This window comes from Eleutherodactylus coqui, chromosome 13 (genome assembly GCF_035609145.1).
Source record: "Eleutherodactylus coqui strain aEleCoq1 chromosome 13, aEleCoq1.hap1, whole genome shotgun sequence".
Lineage (NCBI taxonomy): Eukaryota > Metazoa > Chordata > Amphibia > Anura > Eleutherodactylidae > Eleutherodactylus > Eleutherodactylus coqui.
Window position 1 is genome coordinate 90163352 of NC_089849.1, and position 21028 is coordinate 90184379.

General features: G+C 44.0%; 1 protein-coding gene across 1 annotated transcript in view; it reads left to right on the forward strand.

The window, feature by feature from the left end:
- The first annotated feature begins 1281 nt into the window (after positions 1–1281).
- Positions 1282–21028, forward strand: part of LOC136588451 (zinc finger protein 271-like) — a 55015-nt gene continuing 35268 nt past the window's right edge. Inside the window, exons 1-7 of the mRNA XM_066587664.1 lie at positions 1282–1376; positions 6725–6849; positions 6968–7120; positions 7476–7545; positions 7631–7719; positions 7878–7986; positions 13177–13991. Of these exons, the coding sequence (XP_066443761.1) occupies positions 6736–6849; positions 6968–7120; positions 7476–7545; positions 7631–7719; positions 7878–7986; positions 13177–13991 (1350 nt within the window). The 5' untranslated portion in view covers positions 1282–1376; positions 6725–6735. The remainder of the gene's footprint in view (positions 1377–6724; positions 6850–6967; positions 7121–7475; positions 7546–7630; positions 7720–7877; positions 7987–13176; positions 13992–21028) is intronic.

Sequence of the window (21028 nt, forward strand, 5' to 3'; positions counted from 1 at the left end):
CTCCTCAGAGCCACCTCTCTCTCCCATTAGCACAGCTCTCCTCAGAGCCACCTCTCTCTGCCCTCAGCACAGCTCTACTCAGAGCCGCCTCTATCTCTCCCCTCAGCACAGCTCTCCTCTGAGCCGCCTCTATCTCTCCCCTCAGCACAGCTCTCCTCAGAGCCGCCTCTCTCTCCCCTCAGCACAGCTCTCCGCAGAGCCGCCTCTCTCTCTCCCCTCAGCACAGCTCTCCTCAGAGCCGCCTCTCTCTCTCCCCTCAGCACAGCTCTCCTCAGAGCCGCCTCTCTCTGCCCTCAGCACAGCTCTCTTCTGAGCCGCCTCTCTCTGCCCTCAGTACAGCTCTCCTCAGAGCCGCCTCTCTCTCTCCCCTCAGCACAGCTCTCCTCAGAGCCGCCTCTCTCTCTCCCCTCAGCACAGCTCTCCTCAGAGCCGCCTCTCTCTCTCACATCAGCACAGCTCTCCTCAGAGCCGCCTCTCTCTCTCACATCAGCACAGCTCTCCTCAGAGCCGCCTCTCTCTCTCCCCTCAGCACAGCTCTCCGCAGAGCCTCCTCTCTCTCTCCCCTCAGCACAGCTCTCCACAGAGCCGCCACTCTCTCTCCCCTCAGCACAGCTCTCCTCTGAGCCGTCTCTCTCTCTCTGCCCTCAGCACAGCTCTCCTCAGAGCCGCCTCTCTCTGCCCTCAGCACAGCTCTCCTCAGAGCCGCCTCTCTCTGCCCTCAGCACAACTCTCCTCTGAGCCGCCTCTCTCTGCCTTCAGCACAGCTCTCCTCAGAGCCGCCTCTCTCTCTCACCTCAGCACAGCTCTCCTCAGAGCCGCCTCTCTCTCCCCTCAGCACAGCTCTCCTCAGAGCCGTCTCTCTCTGCCCTCAGCACAGCTCTCCTCAGAGCCGCCTCTCTCTGCCCTCAGCACAGCTCTCCTCAGAGCCGCCTCTCTCTGCCCTCAGCACAGCTCTCCTCAGAGCCGCCTCTCTCTCTCCCCTCAGCACAGCTCTCCTCTGAGCCGCCTCTCTCTGCCTTCAGCACAGCTCTCCTCAGAGCCGCCTCTCTCTGCCTTCAGCACAGCTCTCCTCAGAGCCGCCTCTCTCTGCCTTCAGCACAGCTCTCCGCAGAGCTGCCTCTATCTCTCCCCTCAGCACAGCTCTCCTATGAACCGCCTCTCTCTGCCCTCAGCACCGCTCTCCTCAGAGCCCCTGCTCTCTCTCTCCCCTCAGCACAGCTCTCCTCAGAGCCCCTGCTCTCTCTCCCCTCACGTGACATCAGCTCGGGTTCTCGCCACGGCGGAGCTCCGCCCCTCTAGTGAGTGATCACATGACGCTGACGTCACACAGGTCCTTCAGCCCCAGGAGCGAGTGGCTACAAATCAGGTCCTGCTCGGTATGTATGTTCTCACTATTGTGCAGCTGTCTGCACTGCTGCTGAAGGTTTGCGGCTGCAGTGCGGTTTAGCAATGTCATGCTGGGGCCCCTAGGGGCCAAACAGTAAAATTCCCTCTGGGTCCCCCTGTGCAGCTACATGCAAATATTATGGTTTTTGCAGTTTTCACATTTCCAGCTGCTATATTCTCTATACATGTCAATGGGAAGGTGGCTGCGTCTGTATGTGGCCGCTCCGCAGCGGAGTAGATGGGGGCGAGCCGAGTCGTAAACCGTCAGCGGTGACCTGTATGGCATCCCCTGCGGTGACCTGTATGGCATCCCCTGCGGTGACCTGTATGGCATCCCCTGCGGTGCCATGAATGGCATCCCCTGCGGTGCCATGTACGGCATCCCCTGCGGTGCCATGTACGGCATCCCCTGCGGTGACCTGTACGGCATCCCCTGCGGTGCCATGTACGGCATCCCCTGCGGTGCCATGTACGGCATCCCCTGCGGTGACCTGTACGGCATCCCCTGCGGTGCCATGAACGGCATCCCCTGCGGTGCCATGTACGGCATCCCCTGGGGTGCCATGTACGGCATCCCCTGCGGTGCCATGTACGGCATCCCCTGCGGTGACCTGTACGGCATCCTCTGCGGTGACCTGTACGGCATCCCCTGCGGTGACCTGTACGGCATCCCCTGCGGTGACCTGTACGGCATCTCCTGCGGTGACCTGTACGGCATCTCCAGTCACACGTAACGGTCACGTTATGGCCGACACGCAGCTTTATGGTATAATGTCACCGGTTATAACTCGAGTTTTCATGGCTGCACGGTTTTACAAGTGAGCAGCAGTTTTGCGCATGAAGTGGGATGACGACAGACCATAACCGTACCGTACCGGTCTACGGTAAAACCCATCAGCGCAGTGATCACACCCATAAGGTCTCTTTCACACCGGCGACAGCGATATCACCAGGAGGAAATTGCAGTGATATCACATCTGTGCGATATTGCTGCGTTTACTCGCGGTGATAGCGCATTTTGTAGCGCTCCTTTGCTGAGATTTTCAGGGGATGGGGGAGCTTGAAATATAAGCCCTACCCCGAAAATAAGCCATAGCTGCATTCTAAAAATAACAATACATCATCTGAGAGGCCCTGTCCGCTCCGTCGCCTGTCTGCAGTCTTCAGCCAGCGGTTCCTGGTCAGATGTTTCAAAAACCCTGCCTCCGGGAAACGCTGGCTCTCATTGGTGCTCAAGCGCCGCAGCTCAGCCAATCACTACAGCGCTCAATGAACCAATCACTACAGCGCTCAATGAACCAATCACTACAGCGCTCAATGAACCAATCACAGCCATCGCCTCTTAGAGATATATTGTTTTTTTTATGCATCTAGGGCTTATTTTAGGGCGAAAACAATAGGACTTCCCACTGCAAAAGTTGTATCACTCTGCATGAAAACTGGAAGGAATGGTATATAGGGAAACTTGGGCTACAAAACATCGCAAATCGCGGCTGTATGGAGCATGGCGCAATTTTGTATTCTCGCAATGTAGCAGCCTACAAAACATTGGACCCATAGAAAAGCATGGGCTTCATATACATGCGATTTGTAGCACTGCCGCATCGCAAGAAAAAACTAGATAAAGTAATCAGCAAAAAAGGGCCGCATCCTTAAAGGGGTTAAAAAATCATTTTGCCATATTTCTAATAAAAAAAAATCTTAACTAAAAATCCTACTACATCCATAAAAGTCCGATCTATCAGAGTGACACATTATTTACCCCGCACAGTCAACGTTGTCAGAAATAAAAATATCAGAATTGCACTTTTTTGGTCACCCTGTCTGCAGGAAAAATGTAACGAAAAGTAGTATGTACTTCAAAAATATAGAAACTACAGGACGTCCCACAAAAATTAAGGCCCCACACAACTTAAATAAAAAAGTTATGTTGGCATAAAATGTTTTATTTTATTTTTTTTCGCTCATTCCATTTAAAGATAGAAATTTTTGACAAAAAAAGCAAAATATATTCATGTTAATATTTTTCGATGATTTATGTTTTTATGATTCTTAGAGAGTATATTTTACTATTCTCAAACATTCCTTCTAACACAATCATATCTAATACCGCACTCAGACTTGGCCATGCAAGCTTCCACATGTTTTCACAAGTTTTGACAGATTGAAAATAAATATTTATTCAGTCCACATTTCAGTATAGAAGTGAATAGATGTTTTTAATGAACATATGTGACCAAAAGTAAGCCAGTGAGGTAAAGTAACTTATTATATTGTTATATTATGTAATTTATAGTAGAATCAATAGCCCACCAACTAGATGTCCGGTCTGTTACCAAGAAAGTGTAATTAATCGTTCTGTTATTTAATGGTCATTATAATTTACAACAAAAGTTCATAATTTAAGTCTTATAAGGTTCATATATATTGCAGTTACCTGTTACTGAATAAAACATCTAAAAAAAAGGATTATTCTTATTTTTAGTAAGTTTACATTCAAACACGTCCTGTCTGTTACCATATGGAAAAATAAATTAGGGGTGTTTATAACTAACAGATCAGAACAAATACAAAACAGACAATCTTTTAAGAGTATACTAGAGTTGAGCGAACGTACTCTGCCGAGTATTAGCGTACTCGATGGTGCTCATTACTCGAACAAGCATCACGCTGTGTTCGACCCGGCCCCAGTTTTTGGCTCCTCCCTGCTGTGACGTGCCTGTTTTGGCCTCGCCGCGATGCAGTGCGCGTGTCAATGGCAAATGTTTTGGCAGGCAGGCAGGGGGAGAGAGAGAGAGAGAGAGAGAGACAGACAAGAAAAAAAAAAAGCTCAGCACCCGGCGTCCCACATACAAAAATGCTCGAGTCTCCCATTGTAGTCAATGGGGTTCGTTACTCGAGTAGAGCTCTCAAATTTTACGAAAAGCTCGACTCGAATAACGCGGACTCGAGCATTTAGGTGCTCGCTCATCTCTAGAGTATACTGAAAATAATGCGAAAGAGTCTTGATTATATATTATCTAGGAGAACAGAAATTTTGGAAAAAACAAGCATTCTGCAATTGCTAATCATTTGCATGTCCTGTCTGTTACTAAAAGTAACATGTCATTTACTAAGAGTTGATAGAAAGTTAGGAGGTAGGTATGACATAGATACATTTGTCCCAGTGCATAGTTTAACTACCTATAACTATTTTTAAAGTTTCAGACAAAAATATATTTAAATAAAAAATGTGAAAAAATTTGCGTTTGCGTGTCCTGTCCGTTACCATGGAATGCACCTTTTCCAGATATTTTATATTTTAAAAGTAGTACAGAAAAAAAAATATATATATAAATTTGGTATCGTCATAATCGTACTTACAGAATAAAGTTATCATGTCATTTTTGCTGCAGTGTAGAAACAAGATCCCCCCCCCCCCCCAAAGATGGCAGAATTTCCTTTTTTTTCCATTTCACTCCACTAAGAATTTTAAAAAGTTTTCCAGTACATTATATGGTACATTATATAGTATAAAAAAATACAACTCATCCTGTCCTCAGACATCTCTGTCGATGGATAAATAAAAGAGTTCAGATTTTTTTTACAGTGGGCAGGAAAAAAAAAAGGGCAGCGTACGTAAGGCGTTAAAGGGGTTGTACCAGAATATCAAGTTATACCCTATCCACAACATATTTACAGATAGGGGATAACTGGCTGATGGGTGGGGTCCTTTATCCCCATCCTCCCCATTGTGGGGTTACTGCACCCCATGCGGTGCAGAGGAGACTGAATGGAGTACTGATCACGCACACTCGGCCAGCGATCCAATCAGAGTGCCATCACTGCGGGGAAGAAGCGAACCGCACATTGACAGGAGAGAGGGACGCAAGAGTCCTGTTCTCTAAATCTGAGACCAGTGGTGAGACCCCGACGATCAGGTTATCCCCTGTCCCTGTGGCTTACAGATAGGAAATTAGTGATTAAAATACAGCCATGTGAATGGCATCTTATAGTTCGAGTTCAGCGCATGTTTCCCGGTATCTTGAGACGAATCTGGAATCTGTGACGGAGGTCCCAACGTAGATGGGAAACGGCCTACCACCAATCTCTTCTTCGCTTTCGGGCTGTTTCATACAGCTGTATTGATTATTTCAGTCCATGAATTCGCAGCATATTCACGGACCAAAATACACCAATTCCTTGTGTGTTGCTTCCTATAGGCAGTTTTTTATGTGCGTAGAAAAAAACCCATCAAATCCCATTCATTTTTGTGCGCAAATATGCAGGTTTCCTTGATTTTAACCTCTTTCCAATATAGGGCGTACATTTACATCCTCCAGGGTCGTGGTATGTATGAGCGGAGATCACAGAGCTGTTTATTACAGCTGACCCCCGGTGGCAACAGACCCACTTAGCTGTGCGGCAGAGTGGAGCTATTAACCCAATGTCTGGGAGATCCGCAAATCATGCCACCCATAAGAAGCATGGGCATCCGCAAATTAATTAAAGCGTGCAGATTTGTTTTGTGGACCATTTGGTCCGGAAAACATTTGCACCATGCTCCATTTCTGCGCAGTTTTCGCACGGACGGCTTCCATTGAAGTCAATAGAAGCCGTCTGATGCACAGGCCGCGGATCCGCGAGAAATTGGAAAAAAAAAACGGACTGCTCATGTCTAATGGTGGGCTGTGCGGATCATCCACATTACAGAAAACCCAGAAGTAGAGAGGTCCTCGTGGACTCCACTGCCTACCAGCACAGGTATGCAATGTCCTTGGTCGCGGGCAGGATGGGGTTCTGCTGCGGGCTCCCGCACAGAGAATCCAACCCACCAGCGGACATGAGGCCTCAGGCTGGTTTGACATCTGCATCAGACACTTCAGCCGGATGTTTCATTGCAGATTTGGTTGAAAAAAACAGAAGAAAAAGCTACACGGAAAGCGGACGGACCCCATTATAGTGAAGAGATGGAACCTTTCGGCTGTGGGGATTCCCATTTCCTGCCCCCTGAACAGTGCAGGAAAGCGGAATCCACAATGTAGATGTGAAAGGAGCCTTAGTTGTGGATTATGTTCAGTAGAAGCTTGTGCTGAGCCATCGGACTTCAAGAAATAGATATGCATGTTTTATTTTTTTTTTTTGTAAAGGACAGAGTATAACTGATGCACTAAACGAGGCTGAAGCGTCCTGCACTGTAGTAGTAGTAATGTAACCTAAGAACGAATACTGACTTTTTCTCTATGTTCTATGCATGCTCCAATTAATGCAAAACAAATCTAAAATATTCAATTTAGGGAGAAAATACCCTTCGGCATGGAATGCATCTCTTTATTTATGTTCCTACGTCCCTGCTTAGGTCTTTTCCATATGACCAGTGCCTCCTCCTCTACTGACCTCCTGAAGATGGACAAGGACACAGATGAGAAGGCCAAGAGAATATTAAAGCTTACCCTGGAGATCATCTACCTGTTAACGGGAGAGGTGAGGAATTCTGAAAATTGGGATGTGACCTTTATGTGATGTAACAGGGATAAGAATGGATAGTTGATGGAGTCTGGGAATGTTTATGGCGATTACCGGCCCCTCTCTCAATACGCAGGATTACACAGTAGTAAAGAAGACATCTGAAGACTTTGTGATCCCCAGCAGTTGCTATATCACCGAGTCTCCACCTAACTTCATACATGAGGGGGAAAATGAGCACAAAATCCTAGAAATTACTCAGAAGATCAACGAGCTGCTAGCTGGAGAGGTGAGCGTTTGTCCAATGGATCCGTGTGATTGTGTCGGTTACTAGAACTGAAGGTTGCGGGTTCAATCCCCGTGTGGTTCATGTAGCTGGTCGACCTCAGAAGGATGGAAGGCTCAAGGTTGACTTAGCCTTCCATCCTTCTTAGGTCGGTAAAATGAGTACCCAGCTTGCTGGGGGGGGGGGGGGGGGGGGTAAAAGATGACTGGGTAAGGCAATGCCAAACCACCCTGCAAAAAAACGGCACAATGTGACGTCAGCTGAGGAGTCAGTCATGACTCGGTGCTTGCACCAGGAAGCTTTACCTTTACGAGAAGATTCCTAGAAGTTGTTTACATGTGAATACTTTTTTATGCAGGAAACATCAGACTGTTTAGGAATAGACACAGAAGTCCTGATGAAGTCCAGCAAGCCTTGCAAATCATCAGGTAAGAGGCTTTCCTTGGTTGTAGAGATACGTTTTGAGAATCACTTAAACACCTGAGTCTTAACTCATATGTACGTCTCCTGCAGATAGGCCACTCAAGAGCGCTTCACCAGATAGCTGTCCTAGCCCTTGTCTTATTGAAGATTGTGTAAAGAAGACTCGCAATGGCCCACAGGTCGGTGTAGTTGAAGTCTCTTCGAATGTCAAAGTATATCTACCCCTTGCAGATGAACTGGATAAATCTCATTTTCTCTAACGTATCATTCATTAGGTTATCATTACCACTTCGTTAGACATTATCAAATGGTATTTTTCTGTTTTCTTTTCTCTTAGGAAAATGACCTCTTCATTATTAAAGTTGAAGCTCTGGAGTCAGATGATATGTATCTGAAAGAAGGACAAAGATGCAAGCAGGAGAGCATTACTACTGATAGCAACACAGGTAAGATAAGTGTGCCCAGTAGGTGAGTCAGAGAACATTGGTCCCTACTATGTCTATGGTACACAGGAAGTTGCTGTTGGCGATCTTGCAGAAGGCTGATATCTACTATTCCGTAGCATGTTTCTACAAAGCAAAAGATGTACCAGGCGCCACATTGTGGTGATTCTTTGGCCTGCACAGATGAATGAAGAAAATAAGTCCCTGTTGACATTATGTTGCTCCTAACATACACAACATGCAATTGTACATAAATGGTCCTCACTATGAGGTGGTAGCTAGTTGTGATCTCCCCCCCCCCCCCAAAAAAAAACACCAAACAAGTCTAAATTCCAAGTCCAGTACTCGCTCCAAACTTTTTACAACAGAGCGGTGTTTACAGCTATGGCTGTTTGTGGCTCCAGGAGAGCAAGTGCACATTTCCTCTTCCCTTTTTACATCCACCCACCAGAGCCATTAATCAGTTATCCAGCAGGTGAGCCTGGGAGAATTATACCTTGCATCCCCATCATCCTATCATGGTATTCACATGTGCGCGCCCCTCGTGGATGTCCGTGACATCACCAAGTCAGATATGGAAGCCTTCCGAGCCCAAAACACAGATGTGTTTCGGGAGAAATATGTTTCCCTTCTTCAGGGAAAGTTATAGTCCACAGGGATGCCAATACCCTCTCCCTACTCTCTTGTCCCACTTTTTTATTCTTTCCTCCTTCACTACAGTCCTAACCTTTGAAAGTAACCATATCTAACTGGTGACATGATTCTAACCCTTTCACACCAACCTCCATTTCTGCACCAATCTGTGCTCACACCAATATGCAATTTTTGTCATATGCAAATTTATATAAAACAAGAATTTGTTTATCTATATCTAGCTAGAAGAATAGAATCAGCAGGATATTTATAAACACACAGTGACTTGTTCCGTCATCCCACAACTCTATACAGTCATGGGTTCAAATCCAAATAAATACATTAGTAAAATAAACACACTTCTATAAAAACTCACATTTTATGTACACTTATTGTCAGCACCAATCCCTTCTTTAGGAGTTGTCGGACGGGGGGAAACTTTCTCTGATTGTAATGTTGATATAAGTAACTGATTACAATGTCAGAGCAAAAGGATCATTTATTGTGGAAAACTGACCCCTTGTAGGGAGGCTCTAGTACCCTGTTGTACCGCCTCTAGCTTGGATACAAGATGTGATACAGACAGGCATGGAGGCTCTAGTACCCTGTTGTACCGCCTCTAGCTTGGATATAAGATGTGATACGGGCGGGCATGGAGGCTCTAGTACCCTGTTGTACCGCTCCTAGCTTGGATACAAGATGTGATACAGGCAGGCATGGAGGCTCTAGTACCCTGTTGTACCACCTCTAGCTTGGATACAAGATGTGATACGGGCGGGCATGGAGGCTCTAGTACCCTGTTGTACCACCCCTAGCTTGGATACAAGATGTGATACGAGCGGGCATGGAGGCTCTAGTACCCTGTTGTACCACCTCTAGCTTGGATACAAGATGTGATACGGGCGGGCATGGAGGCTCTAGTACCCTGTTGTACCGCCTCTAGCTTGGATGCAAAATGTGATACAGGTGGGCATGGAGGCTCTAGTACCCTGTTTTACCGCCTCTAGCTTGGATGCAAGATGTGATACAGGTAGGCATAGAGACTCTAGTTCCCTGTTACACCACCTCTAGCTTGGATACAAGAATTGATACGAGCATTCATGGAGGTTCCGTATCGCTCCATATTTGCTTTAACTGAGCCTCTAGATTGTGCAAACGCATAAGATGAAGTTGGCTTCTCAGATGGTCCCATACATGTTCTATTGGTGATAAATCTGGCAACCGGGCAGCCAGGGAAATGTGACAATGTTGTGGGGGCTCCTGTGACCCCCTTGTGTGTGCAGCCGAGCATTATCTTGCTGGAAAATGCCTCTTGGAAGCCGCCATGAGAGGAACACATGTGGCTGCAGGATGTCCTGAACATATCGCTGAGCTGTCATTGTCCCTCGTACCACTACTAGGAGTCACCGACTGTTGTATGCGATGGCCCCCCCAGACAATCACACCAGCAGGGGGCAGTGTGACGCTCCACAGCAAAGGCAGGATTGAGGCGCTGACCCCGAGGTCGCAAGACACGAACACGGCTGTCGTCAGCGCCCAAACTAAATCTGGATTCGTCGCTGAAGACAACTCTTTTCCACTCCGTAGCAGTCCAATTTTGTCATTCATGACACCACTGCAAACTGAGGCAACGGTGGTGTCGAAGGCAGTACACGTAATGGATGCCATGATGTCCTTCAGTCAAGCGCCTGGAAATAGTTCCAAAAGACGCAGGGATGTAACAATGGTGCTATCAGTCTCTGGATGGCAGACAACAAAGCACTTGAAGCTGCTCGTGCTTGTCGAACGATCCTCTCTATTGGTGGCCCTGAACCCAGTCTCCTTGTGTGCCCTCATGCATCCACTGGTCTCAACACCTCCTAACAATCTGGTCAGAATGGGCCGGTGGGGGGCAATTCATTGATACGACCATCCAGCTTCTCCCATCCCAATAATGCGCCCCTCTCAGACTTTGGTAACGGGGTGAAATCTCTTCTCTGCGCCGTAGAGGCGTCTAGTGGTCAACAAGCTCTACGCAAGCGGAAGAGGTCACTACACACAAGGGGCCTCCGAGAGCCTTTTATAGGCCAAGGAGGAACCACTTTTAGGACCTCCGGTGACAAGACTGTTCATCTAATCACCACAACTCTCATCATTTACAGATCTGCCTGAGATGGAACTGCATGCCGAGTTTTGCAGCAAAACAGCAACTTCTGGGAGCGGGACTTTTGTTTTTGACAAAGGATGTAAATGAAGCATTATTATAAACCAGTTTTTTAAAATAAAAAATCATTATTTCCTTTATTATTTGAAAGCACATAATTCCTTCCTTTTGGGGCTAACGTATCCAAATAAAGAAAATCCATCTTACTTCCGTTTGGACTTTTTTTTAAAATAAAGTCGCCACGTCTAGTTCTCATTTGATCTTTTCTATAGCACATGCATGCGTCCCTTCAAGGTGACCTCCCTGTTTCTCAGCAAAGTGCTTGTCCCAGTGGATGCCTCAAGAAGTTTCTTTTAACCCCTTAGTGACTAAGCCTGTTAGCGCCTTAATGACCAGGCCAAATTTTGGAAATCTGACATGTGTCACTGTAACATAGAAAAACTCTGTAAAGGTTTTGCATATCCAAGTGATTCTCACATAGTTTTTTTCACCACATATTGTACTTCATTTAGGTGGTAGAAATAGACAGAATTTGTGTATATTTATTAAAAGTGCCAAAATGCGGAAAATTTTGACATCGACGTGTCATCACATAAACCTGTTTGAGCCATAGCCAGTATTTCTGTATAGTTCTGCTGAAAGCACCTACCTGTTTGTAAGATTCCAAATATTACACAACATAATAGCTACCTTGCTCCTGTTCAATTGATTACCAAAGTACAGAATTCTGATGAACTAGATCATTTAAAATCAAGGATTTTTAAAAAATCTATGTAAAAAGTAAATGTATATAGCGCGAACTAAAATATCTTTTAGGACGACAGTAGGTGAGCAGTGTAATATTTTCTAAAATCCTTGGAACATCCAGTATCAAAATACTTAAGAAAAATGAGGGTCACCTGGGTACGTACCTGTGTTATAGAGAAGATGTATAAGAGCACTAGACGTTGGAACTTCACCTCGCCTCCGCTAAGGACATCTTTTAATGGATTTTTTTAATTTGCATATCTTATTCCCGAGGGGATTGATTTGGGGGATTAAATTGTTTCCTTTCAATTAACATAGGGAAAAAAATATAAAGATTGGTTTATGTAAAGAATAACACAAGACAGGACACAAGGTGGTTGCAAGAGGACCTGGATAAATTGGGGACTTGGGAAGAAAAGAGGCAAATGAGGTTTAACAGTGATAAATGTAAGGTTCTGCACATGGGCAGAGGAGATACATGTCACCATTACACACTAAATGGGAAACCACTGGGGAACATTGACAAGGAAAAGGACTTGGGGATTTAACTGTAAACTTAACTGGAGCAACCAGTGTCAGGCAGCTGCTGCCAAGGCAAATAGAATCATCAGGGTGCATCAGAAGAGGTCTAGGGGCTGATAACGAGAACATTGTTTTTCCTCTTTACAAGTCACTGGTCAGACCACAGATGGACTATTGTGGACAGTTTTGGGCATCGATAATCAAGAAGGACATATCAGAGCTTGAGCGGGTATAAAGGCGGGCAACTGCAAAAATAAACGGAATGGGTGGACAATACAGAGATCGCTCTCATCCTCTATTTATACCCAGGACTATAACAAGGGGGCGCTCTAATAAATGTGTGTGTGTATATATATATATATATCAGGGGACAGTATAGAGATTTCTCCCATCATCTATTTATACCCAGGACTGTGATTCTAAGCAGGGGGTGCCCTCTGTGTCTAGAGGAAAGAAGGTTTCTACACCAACATAGACTATTAGCTGCTTACTGGGACACTGTAGATGTGTACAGAGCCATAAGCTAATTACTGATGATATTTTATCACTAGCTAAGAAGTGGGCGGCCTCTTTAACCCTTTGCAATCCAATTTTGGATTCAAGGTTTCCTAGGCGGCTTTCTCTTTCTGCCATTATACAATGGTGCCATCTGCTGGCAAGAGCCAGTACTACGGTATGGGACATGCTGGAGAGGCCCCAACAACAGAGCGGCCAGTAATATACAGTAAGAATACCCTGCCGGATGTCTTCCAACATCAGAGCTGTACAGTCTTCAATCAGAATGTTTTCAGACGTCAGACAGTGGATTGGAAAGGGTTAAGTTGATTTGTTGGAAGCAGGAAAGAATATCCGATTTAGCCCAGTGATTTCTTGTTTTTAAAATGGAAAAGGCAAAAGCGCACTTCAGGTCGTTTTACATGTGTCATTCTCAACCCAATGGCAAGCGCTGATCAATGAGATTTGCACTCATTTACCTGACCTTCACATAGGCCGATACAGAATGTATGGGGACGAATGTCTGTGAATACGATCATACGTCCCCCATATAGCTTCATAGTGGTCGGCAGCATTCAGGTCTTTCAGTTGGAATAGTATAAAATGAGATCTCTATAAAATAAGCAGAAAATAATAATCCCTTTTAATTTTAGAAGAAAGATGCTGTGAGAGCCCAGAAGAACAGCTTGTAACTCCAGATTCGGAAGCGGAAGATGTTGATATCACGCATGATTCTCCAGGAAAAACACTCTATAACCCCAACACACGTCAAGGACTTTCCAGTCGAGATCTGCCTTTTGATCCTTCTGATTACGAGGAACCTCCTGATAAATGTATTCGAAAAAGTAAAAGTCACAAGGGGGTTGAAATTCTTCCATGTTGCCAATGTGGCAGGTTCTCCTCCTTTTCTTGTTCCAATTGCGGTACACAAGGAGCAACGATTATTACACACGAGGAAATAAAGAAAAAAAAACGTTCATTTTCATGTAATGAATGCAGTAAAACTTATACTCATAAATCCCATCTTGTACAACATCAGAGAGTTCACACGGGGGAGAAGCCATATTCGTGCAATGAATGTGATAAGTGTTTCTCAAGGAAATCGCATCTCATTGAACATCAGAGAATTCACACAGGGAAGAAGCCATTTTCATGTTTGGAATGCGGAAAATGTTTTAGCAAAAAATCTAATCTAATTCAACATAAGAGAAGTCACACAGGGGAGAAGCCATTTTCATGCTCGGAGTGTGGGAGATGTTTCACAGTTAAAGGAAACCTCGAGAGGCATCAAAGAACTCATAGAGACGAGAGGTTGTTTTCATGTTCGGAATGTGGAAAGTTCTTTTCCCAGAAATCACATCTTCTTGAACATCAGCGACTTCACACAGGGGAGAAGCCATTTCCATGTCTGGATTGTGGGAAATGTTTTAATGACAAATCAGATCTTGTTAAACATCAGAGAATTCACATAGGGGAGCAGGTTTTCCAGCATCCCTCTGATGGGATCCTATCCCACCGTTTGCAATAAGTGTTTGCTCCTCACATGGACTATTAACGTGGAGGTAGGAATGCATCCAAAAGTTTAAAGGGAATCGAACAGCTACTTTTGAGCCCTATAAGCTAACCTCATGGGACCAAAGTAGCTGAGCCGCTGGGTCTGGATATGTAAGTTTAATACTTACCTTTCCCACTTTTTCCTCTGTTGTCAGTGTGCAAACTCACCGCTGAATGCATTGAGCGTTCCACTAAATAGTCCTAGTCTACGCATAGAATGGGAGGACTACTTAGTGCATACCTCAATGCACTGCAGTGGGGGGTTGAGTGCTGACAACGAGGGAACAGCGAGGAAGGTGAGTATAAAACGTACATCCCTGGACTCAGCGGCTCAGCTACTCTGATCCCAATGTTCCATCCACAGAGCATTTCTTATTAACCCATTAACGACCACTGTATAGTGTTTTACGACATCTGTTCAGAGTACTTTTTCTGATGTGCTGCCTTTTTACGTCGGCACTTCATAAGACATTAGCAGCACTATCCGTACTGCTGTCCCAGTTTCTAACAGCCTAGGCATCAGGAAGCGATTAGAGACCAATAACGTTGAGCTCCTGTCACTTTAACCACTTAGATGCTGCGGTCAATGCTGAGAATAATTACAGCTATATCTAATACCCTGCACTACAAAAGTCCCCATTTCGGGACAAATAAATATAGTTTTTAAAAAATTATTTCACCTAAAAAAGTGAAAAGAAAAAATGTTACTTTTCTGCTACAAAACAATTTATTACGGCAGAAAGATCCCTTACAAAATTGGTATCTCCGTGTTTGTAACCACCTGTACTGCAAAGTTATGTTATCTATCCCACATGGTGCGCGCTGTAAAAGGAAAAACCATGCAAGAATAGCTGATTTTGTTCATTCCACATCTGATGAAACTGAATAAAAGGAGATCAAAAAGTTGTACAGACCCCAATAAGGTAGTAATGAAAACGTGAATTATTCCAGAAAAGAGAAGGCCTCCTACAACTCCATAGATGAAAAAATACAAAAAGTTATGGCTCATCATTACATATATGTAGAGATGAGCGAGTATACTCGCTAAAGACAATTTCTCGAGCGAGCATTGCCTTTAGCGAGTATCTCCTCCGCTCAAGACTGCAGGTTCGGGTGCCGGCACGGGGGAGCAGTGAGTAGCGGCTGTCAGCAGCAGGGAGCGGGGGGGGGAGAGAGGGAGAGAGAGATCTCCCCTCCGTTCCGCCCCGCTCTCCCCCGCAGCTCCCTGCCCGCTGCCGGCACCCGAACCTGCAGTCTCGAGCTGGGAGATACTCGCTAAAGGCAATGCTCGCTCGAGAAATTGCCTTTAGCGAGTATACTCGCTCATCTATACATATATGTAATGATATAAAAAATATTTTTTTCTATGAAAAAATGCTTTTGCTGTACAAAAGCAGCAAAATCTAAAAAAAACTTTATAAATTTGGTATTGCCCTAATCCTGCCGCCTCACAGAATGAGGTTAACGTGTCGTTTATGACACACAGTAAACGGAGTATTAAAAAAGTCATAGTTGTATTATCATGACACCTCAACTTCCAAAACACTTCATAAAAGCGATCAAAAATCGTATGTACCCCTGGGAGGTACCAATGAAAAACATAAGCTCATCCCACGAAAAACTAAGCCCCACACAGCTTCATAGATGGAAACTAAAAAATAAATGGCTCTTTTAACCCCTTAATGACACGGCCTATTTTGGCATTGAGGACCAAACGATTTTTGGTATTTTTTCTTCTCCATTTTTCAACAGCCATAACTTTTTTATTTTTCCGTCGACACGGCCGTATAAGGGCTTGTTTTTTGTGTGGTGATCTGTACATAGATTACATTGTAAAACTTTTATTATTTTTTTTATGATCGTAGGGAGAGAAAACGCATCAATTCTGCCATAGATTTTTTTTTTTTTTTTTTAAGCGTTAATTATGCAGCATAAATGATACAACACATTTTTTGGGGGGGTTCGGTATGGTTACAACGATACCAAAATTCTTTTTTCTTTGTTTTTCCACTTTTCCACAATAAAACCCCTTTTTTGTGGAAATTATTATTTTTTTCTAAACTCACTGCATTCAAAGTGCTATAACTTTTTATTTTTTCTATGGGCGGAGCTCTGTGAGGGCTTATTTTTTGCAATACAAGCTGTAGTTTTTATTGGTACCATTCTGGGGTACACACGTTCTTTTTTATCACTTTTATTGCGTTTTTTGGGAGGCAAAATTAGCATTTTGCCTCAGTTTTTTAGCATTTTTTTAAACGCTTTTTGCCGTGCAGGATAAAAAGCATGTTCAATTTATTGTACACGTCGTTACGGACGCGTCGATATCAAATATGTGGAATTTTAATTTTTTTTAATGATAATATAAGAAAAAGCATTTTTAAAAAAAAGTTTTTTTTAAACTTTTTTTTAATATTTTTATTTTTTGTACTTTATTTTTCTCTTTTTTTTTTATACCATCTGTGTCCCTCTGAGGGACTTACACTGCATGACTGCAGATCGCTACGATAAGGCATGGCAGGACTTCTCTCCTGCCATACCTTATCGCTTATTACAGCAATCTTAGGCAATGGCATTACAGGACGCCGGTATCTGGCATCCTGTTGCCATAGCAACCAGCGCGCTCCCTCTGTGAACCCTTTTCCTGCCGCGATCTACTTAGATCGCGACAGGGAAGGGGTTAACAGGCGTTAACTGCCTCAGCAGACTGCCAGGCAGCCCTGGAGCCTTTTAGAAGCCCCCCGACTGCCATAACACCTGCACGGCTCCCCCGATCTTTCCGTGGGGGGGGGGGGGCCGTACGGGACCCCCGAACATCGTTCGGGGGATTTAAACGCCGCTGTCAGAATTGATAGCGGTGCTATCTCCCTCCATACACGTCCTGCAACAGCAGCATGTAAAAACACTATTGGGCCGTCATTAAGGGGTTAACAGACTTCTAAAATGCAGCTCTGCATATTTTGAGGGGTTTCGTTTTTAAAATGCGGTAATTTATGGGGGGTTTGTAATATAAAGAAACCTCAAAGCCACTTAAAAACTGAAAAGGTTCCTAAAAAAATACATTTTCGAAATGCTATTGAAAATGTTAAAAAATAGCTTCTAAAGCCTTGTAACAGCCTGCAAAAATAAGGGATCGCTTACAAAATGATGCAGACACAAAGCAGACATATGGTAAATGTTATTTATTAACTATTTTGTGTAATATGACACAGAAGCAGAAAATTTAAATTTTCAAAAATTTTATTTTTTCCCCCCAAAATTCTACATTTTGGACTTTTTATTTTAATAAATAAATTCAAAACATATCAACCAAAATGAACCACTAAGGCTGCTTTCACACCTGCGTTAGGGTCAGTTCAGGGTTTACATCTTTCTGGAGGAGAAAAACAAAAAAGGGATGGGTTTTTTTTCCATTGATTTTAATTGGGTTTCCAAAAACCGGAGAGCCTTCTATTCGCTTCCATTCCGTAAGGTTTTCGGTTTTTTAGACTGAAAAATCACATTGCTGACTGTGCTATTTTTCCGTCCCCCCAAAAATGGGATCGAAAGCAAAACGGAGGTCTCTCCGTTTGCTATCCTTTTTTTTGGAAATTCCATTGAAATCAATGGGTGGGGGGGGGGGCTGGATGTGGGGAAAACTGATCCGTTTTTATTATACTTTATTTCAGTTTCTCTCCTCCAAAAATGGAGCAGAGAGATGAGAACCCTGAACTGACCCTAACGCCGGTGTGAAAACAGCCTCCTTACTTGGATTAGTAAAAGCATTCCAAAGTTCTTACCACATAAAGTGAGACGTCGGAAGGTCAAAAATGCCCGCGGTGTTAATGGGTTAAGCAGAGAGTATGCGTGCAACTGTGATACAAAATATGCAATTATGGCCCTTCCCTCCTTACCGAGGGAAACCTGTATAAAATTGTATTGTGTTTTCCCTTCAGTTTCTTCCCATGCAAGATGTTTGCCATGGTGTGTTTGCAATGACTGGTAAATGTCGTTTTGATGATGCCTATCTCATGTATTTTATATATTATATATTTATCTTGTATTTTGAGGATATGTTTTTAAATATTAAAGGAGAAATACCAAAAGATTTCTAATATATGTATCTTACTGAGCAGGTTTCCTGGTGCTTGTGGTACTTCCAGTTCTAGAAACTCTTTTTACAACTACCACGTCTCCCTGAAAGTAAGACCTGCCCTGATAATACGCCCGACACTGATTTTGGTGGGTAGGCTTGAAATATAAGCCCTACCCCCAAAATAAGCCCTAGCTACACAACATTAAAAAAAAAGCAATACTTACCTAGCAGGTGCCGTCCTGGACCGCTGGGCTCCGGTGCTCTTGCTTCAGTCCTCAGCAGCCGATAGAATATCGCTTCCTGGTGATGGAATTCGCAAATCTCGCCTCCAGCAAGCGATGGTTCTGATTGACTTAGCCGCGGTGCTTGAGAACCAATCAATGCAGTGCTCAATGAACCAATCACAGCAATCACATTGAATGGCTGTGATTGGCTGAGCTGCGGCACTCGAGAACCAATCAGAACCATTGCTTGCTGGAGGTGGGGTTTACGAACTATGTTACCAGGAAGCGATGTTCTGTCAGCTGCTGAGGACTGAATCAAGAGCACCGGAGACCAGCGGGAGGGACCCAGACGGAGCCTGCTTGGTAAGTATAAGACATCCCCTGAAAAGAAGACCCTGTGCCTCTTTTGGGGCAAAAATTAATATAAGACGGGGTCTTATTTTTGGGGAAATACGGTAGCTGTGACTTTTTAGGAAAAATGTTTCCTCATGTACACAAGTAATGCATGGATGAAAGTAGTACCCCAGAATGGACCCCACAATATCTCCATATGCCCTAATGGTTCATACAGAAAACTCCTTTATGTCCCTATGACAGCACTTCCTAACCCTGTGATCTTGTTATCATCAGAGTAAGCCTTGTAGTAATGTAGCGATGTATTTTTTCATTTTACATGTGCTAGAAGAAAATAAAACTATATTATTAGTTGTTGTAATTTTTATAATTTCCTAATTTATTAACTAGCGCAGTACTAACAAGGCGGCCTTCGGCATACCACTATATGCAAAATGAAAATGGTTATCTCAAAAATTTACCGAAAAGCTACCATAAACCTAAAATGTAATATATCTTAATAAAACTTGTATTTCAAATCAAAAGTCCAAAAAGAATCTTGACCACCAATGGAATCTCCCCTCCAATTCCCCCATACATGTGAGCTCCTGCCTATAATGGGACTATCACCGTGATAAGGATGATCCCATGCTCGAGCCTGTGGAAAATAATCTTACCCTAAGGGCTTAGTCACACGGGCGTTTTATCGCACACTTTTTTTGTGCGTATAACTGATGCGCACAAAAAATCGCGTGACCTAAGCAGGCGGCACAGCAGAAAAAAACGCTGTTAGCAGCGTTTATCTGCCCAAAGGGCTCGGTCACACGGGCACTTGTACGCTCAAAAAGAGCGCTGCCCGCTATCCTCTCCCACACCTGTCACAGAGGAACGTAATGTTCTCCCATTGAATTCAATGGAGCCGGCAAGCGCTGTATTAATTTTCGGGGAAGGGCTTCAAATATAAGCCCTTCCCTGAAAACCATCCTTAAAAAGTGTAAAAAATAAAAAAAAATCTATACTTACCTCTCTGCAGCTGCCGGATTTCAGCCGCATCCAGTTGGCTCTTTTCCTGAACTGCTTTCAGTAGTTTTCAGCAGGCGGGGATTTAAAATCTCCGCCTGCTGAATGGGCTGCCTCTGATTGGCTGAGCACTGTAACCAATCAGAGGCAGCTCTCAGCTATTGAATGACAGCAGAGAGCTGCCTCTGATTGGCTGAGCACTGTGACCAATCAGAGGAAGCACTCACCTATTCATGCATTCATTCTAGTTTATTATTAAAGGGGCCGCATCAGATTAGGAAAACATAGTCACTTTCTTCTAGAAATGTAACCACTCATCTGTGAATGGGATTAAGCTGCAGTACTGAAGTCCATGGACAGCAGTGGGGCAGTTCTTGTTAGAAAGTGGCCATGTATTTCTAATCTGATACAGCCCCTCTAACGACATTGCCATTAGGTACAGTCTAATTGTAATTTGTTATGCTACTCTATATTATACTGTGATAGGGCACAGCAAGGTTCCAACATGGGATCACCCTGATCAGGGTGATGGTCCCATTATAAGCAGGTTTCCACATATATAGGCGAATTGAGGGTAGTATTTTATTGCTGCCCTAGGATTCATTTTGGACTTTTGATTATACTTTTGTGAAAGAGTATAAGATATTAAAAAGTTTATGTGCTATTGTAGCTTTTCTGTGAATTCTACTATTTTTTTAGCCTGTCCGTTTACAGAAAATGTCACAGGCTTATAGTGAAGAATAAAGGGACCTTTACAAGGGTTGTTACAGCAACTGTTGCTCCTGCGCTTTCACACAGGAGCAATGGTGGTTCAGAGAATGGAGGCGGAGCTTGGCGGAGAGCTCTTCCTGCCACCCGCCTCTATTCACTGCAAACAGGAAGTCGATCAGAGATTGAGTGACTCCTGTTTACACCGAGTCGTTATTCCGTTTCAGCTCACTGAGCGATTATTCGAGCGACTATCGGCCTATGGAACGGGACCTTAAGACTTATCACACTTGTAAAGCAAACTGAGGGAACTTTAACCTACATCTTTTGGTAGTTCTCCTTTACTGTTTGGGCTTACGTTTTAGTTAACACTTCCATTATAAACAGGAGTGTTCTAATAACACAGATGCTACGCAGGTTATTCAGATTTCACACTGTTGACTGCAAAGACTACAGACTGCCCGTAGTCCATTGTTTGACGCCAGACTACAGGTAGTTATATTTATTGTTATTAATGTATGCCACTAGCTTCATGCATTCTTAGATGAATACTAACACCTAGATTAGTTAGTCTTTCAATACTTTGTATTAGTT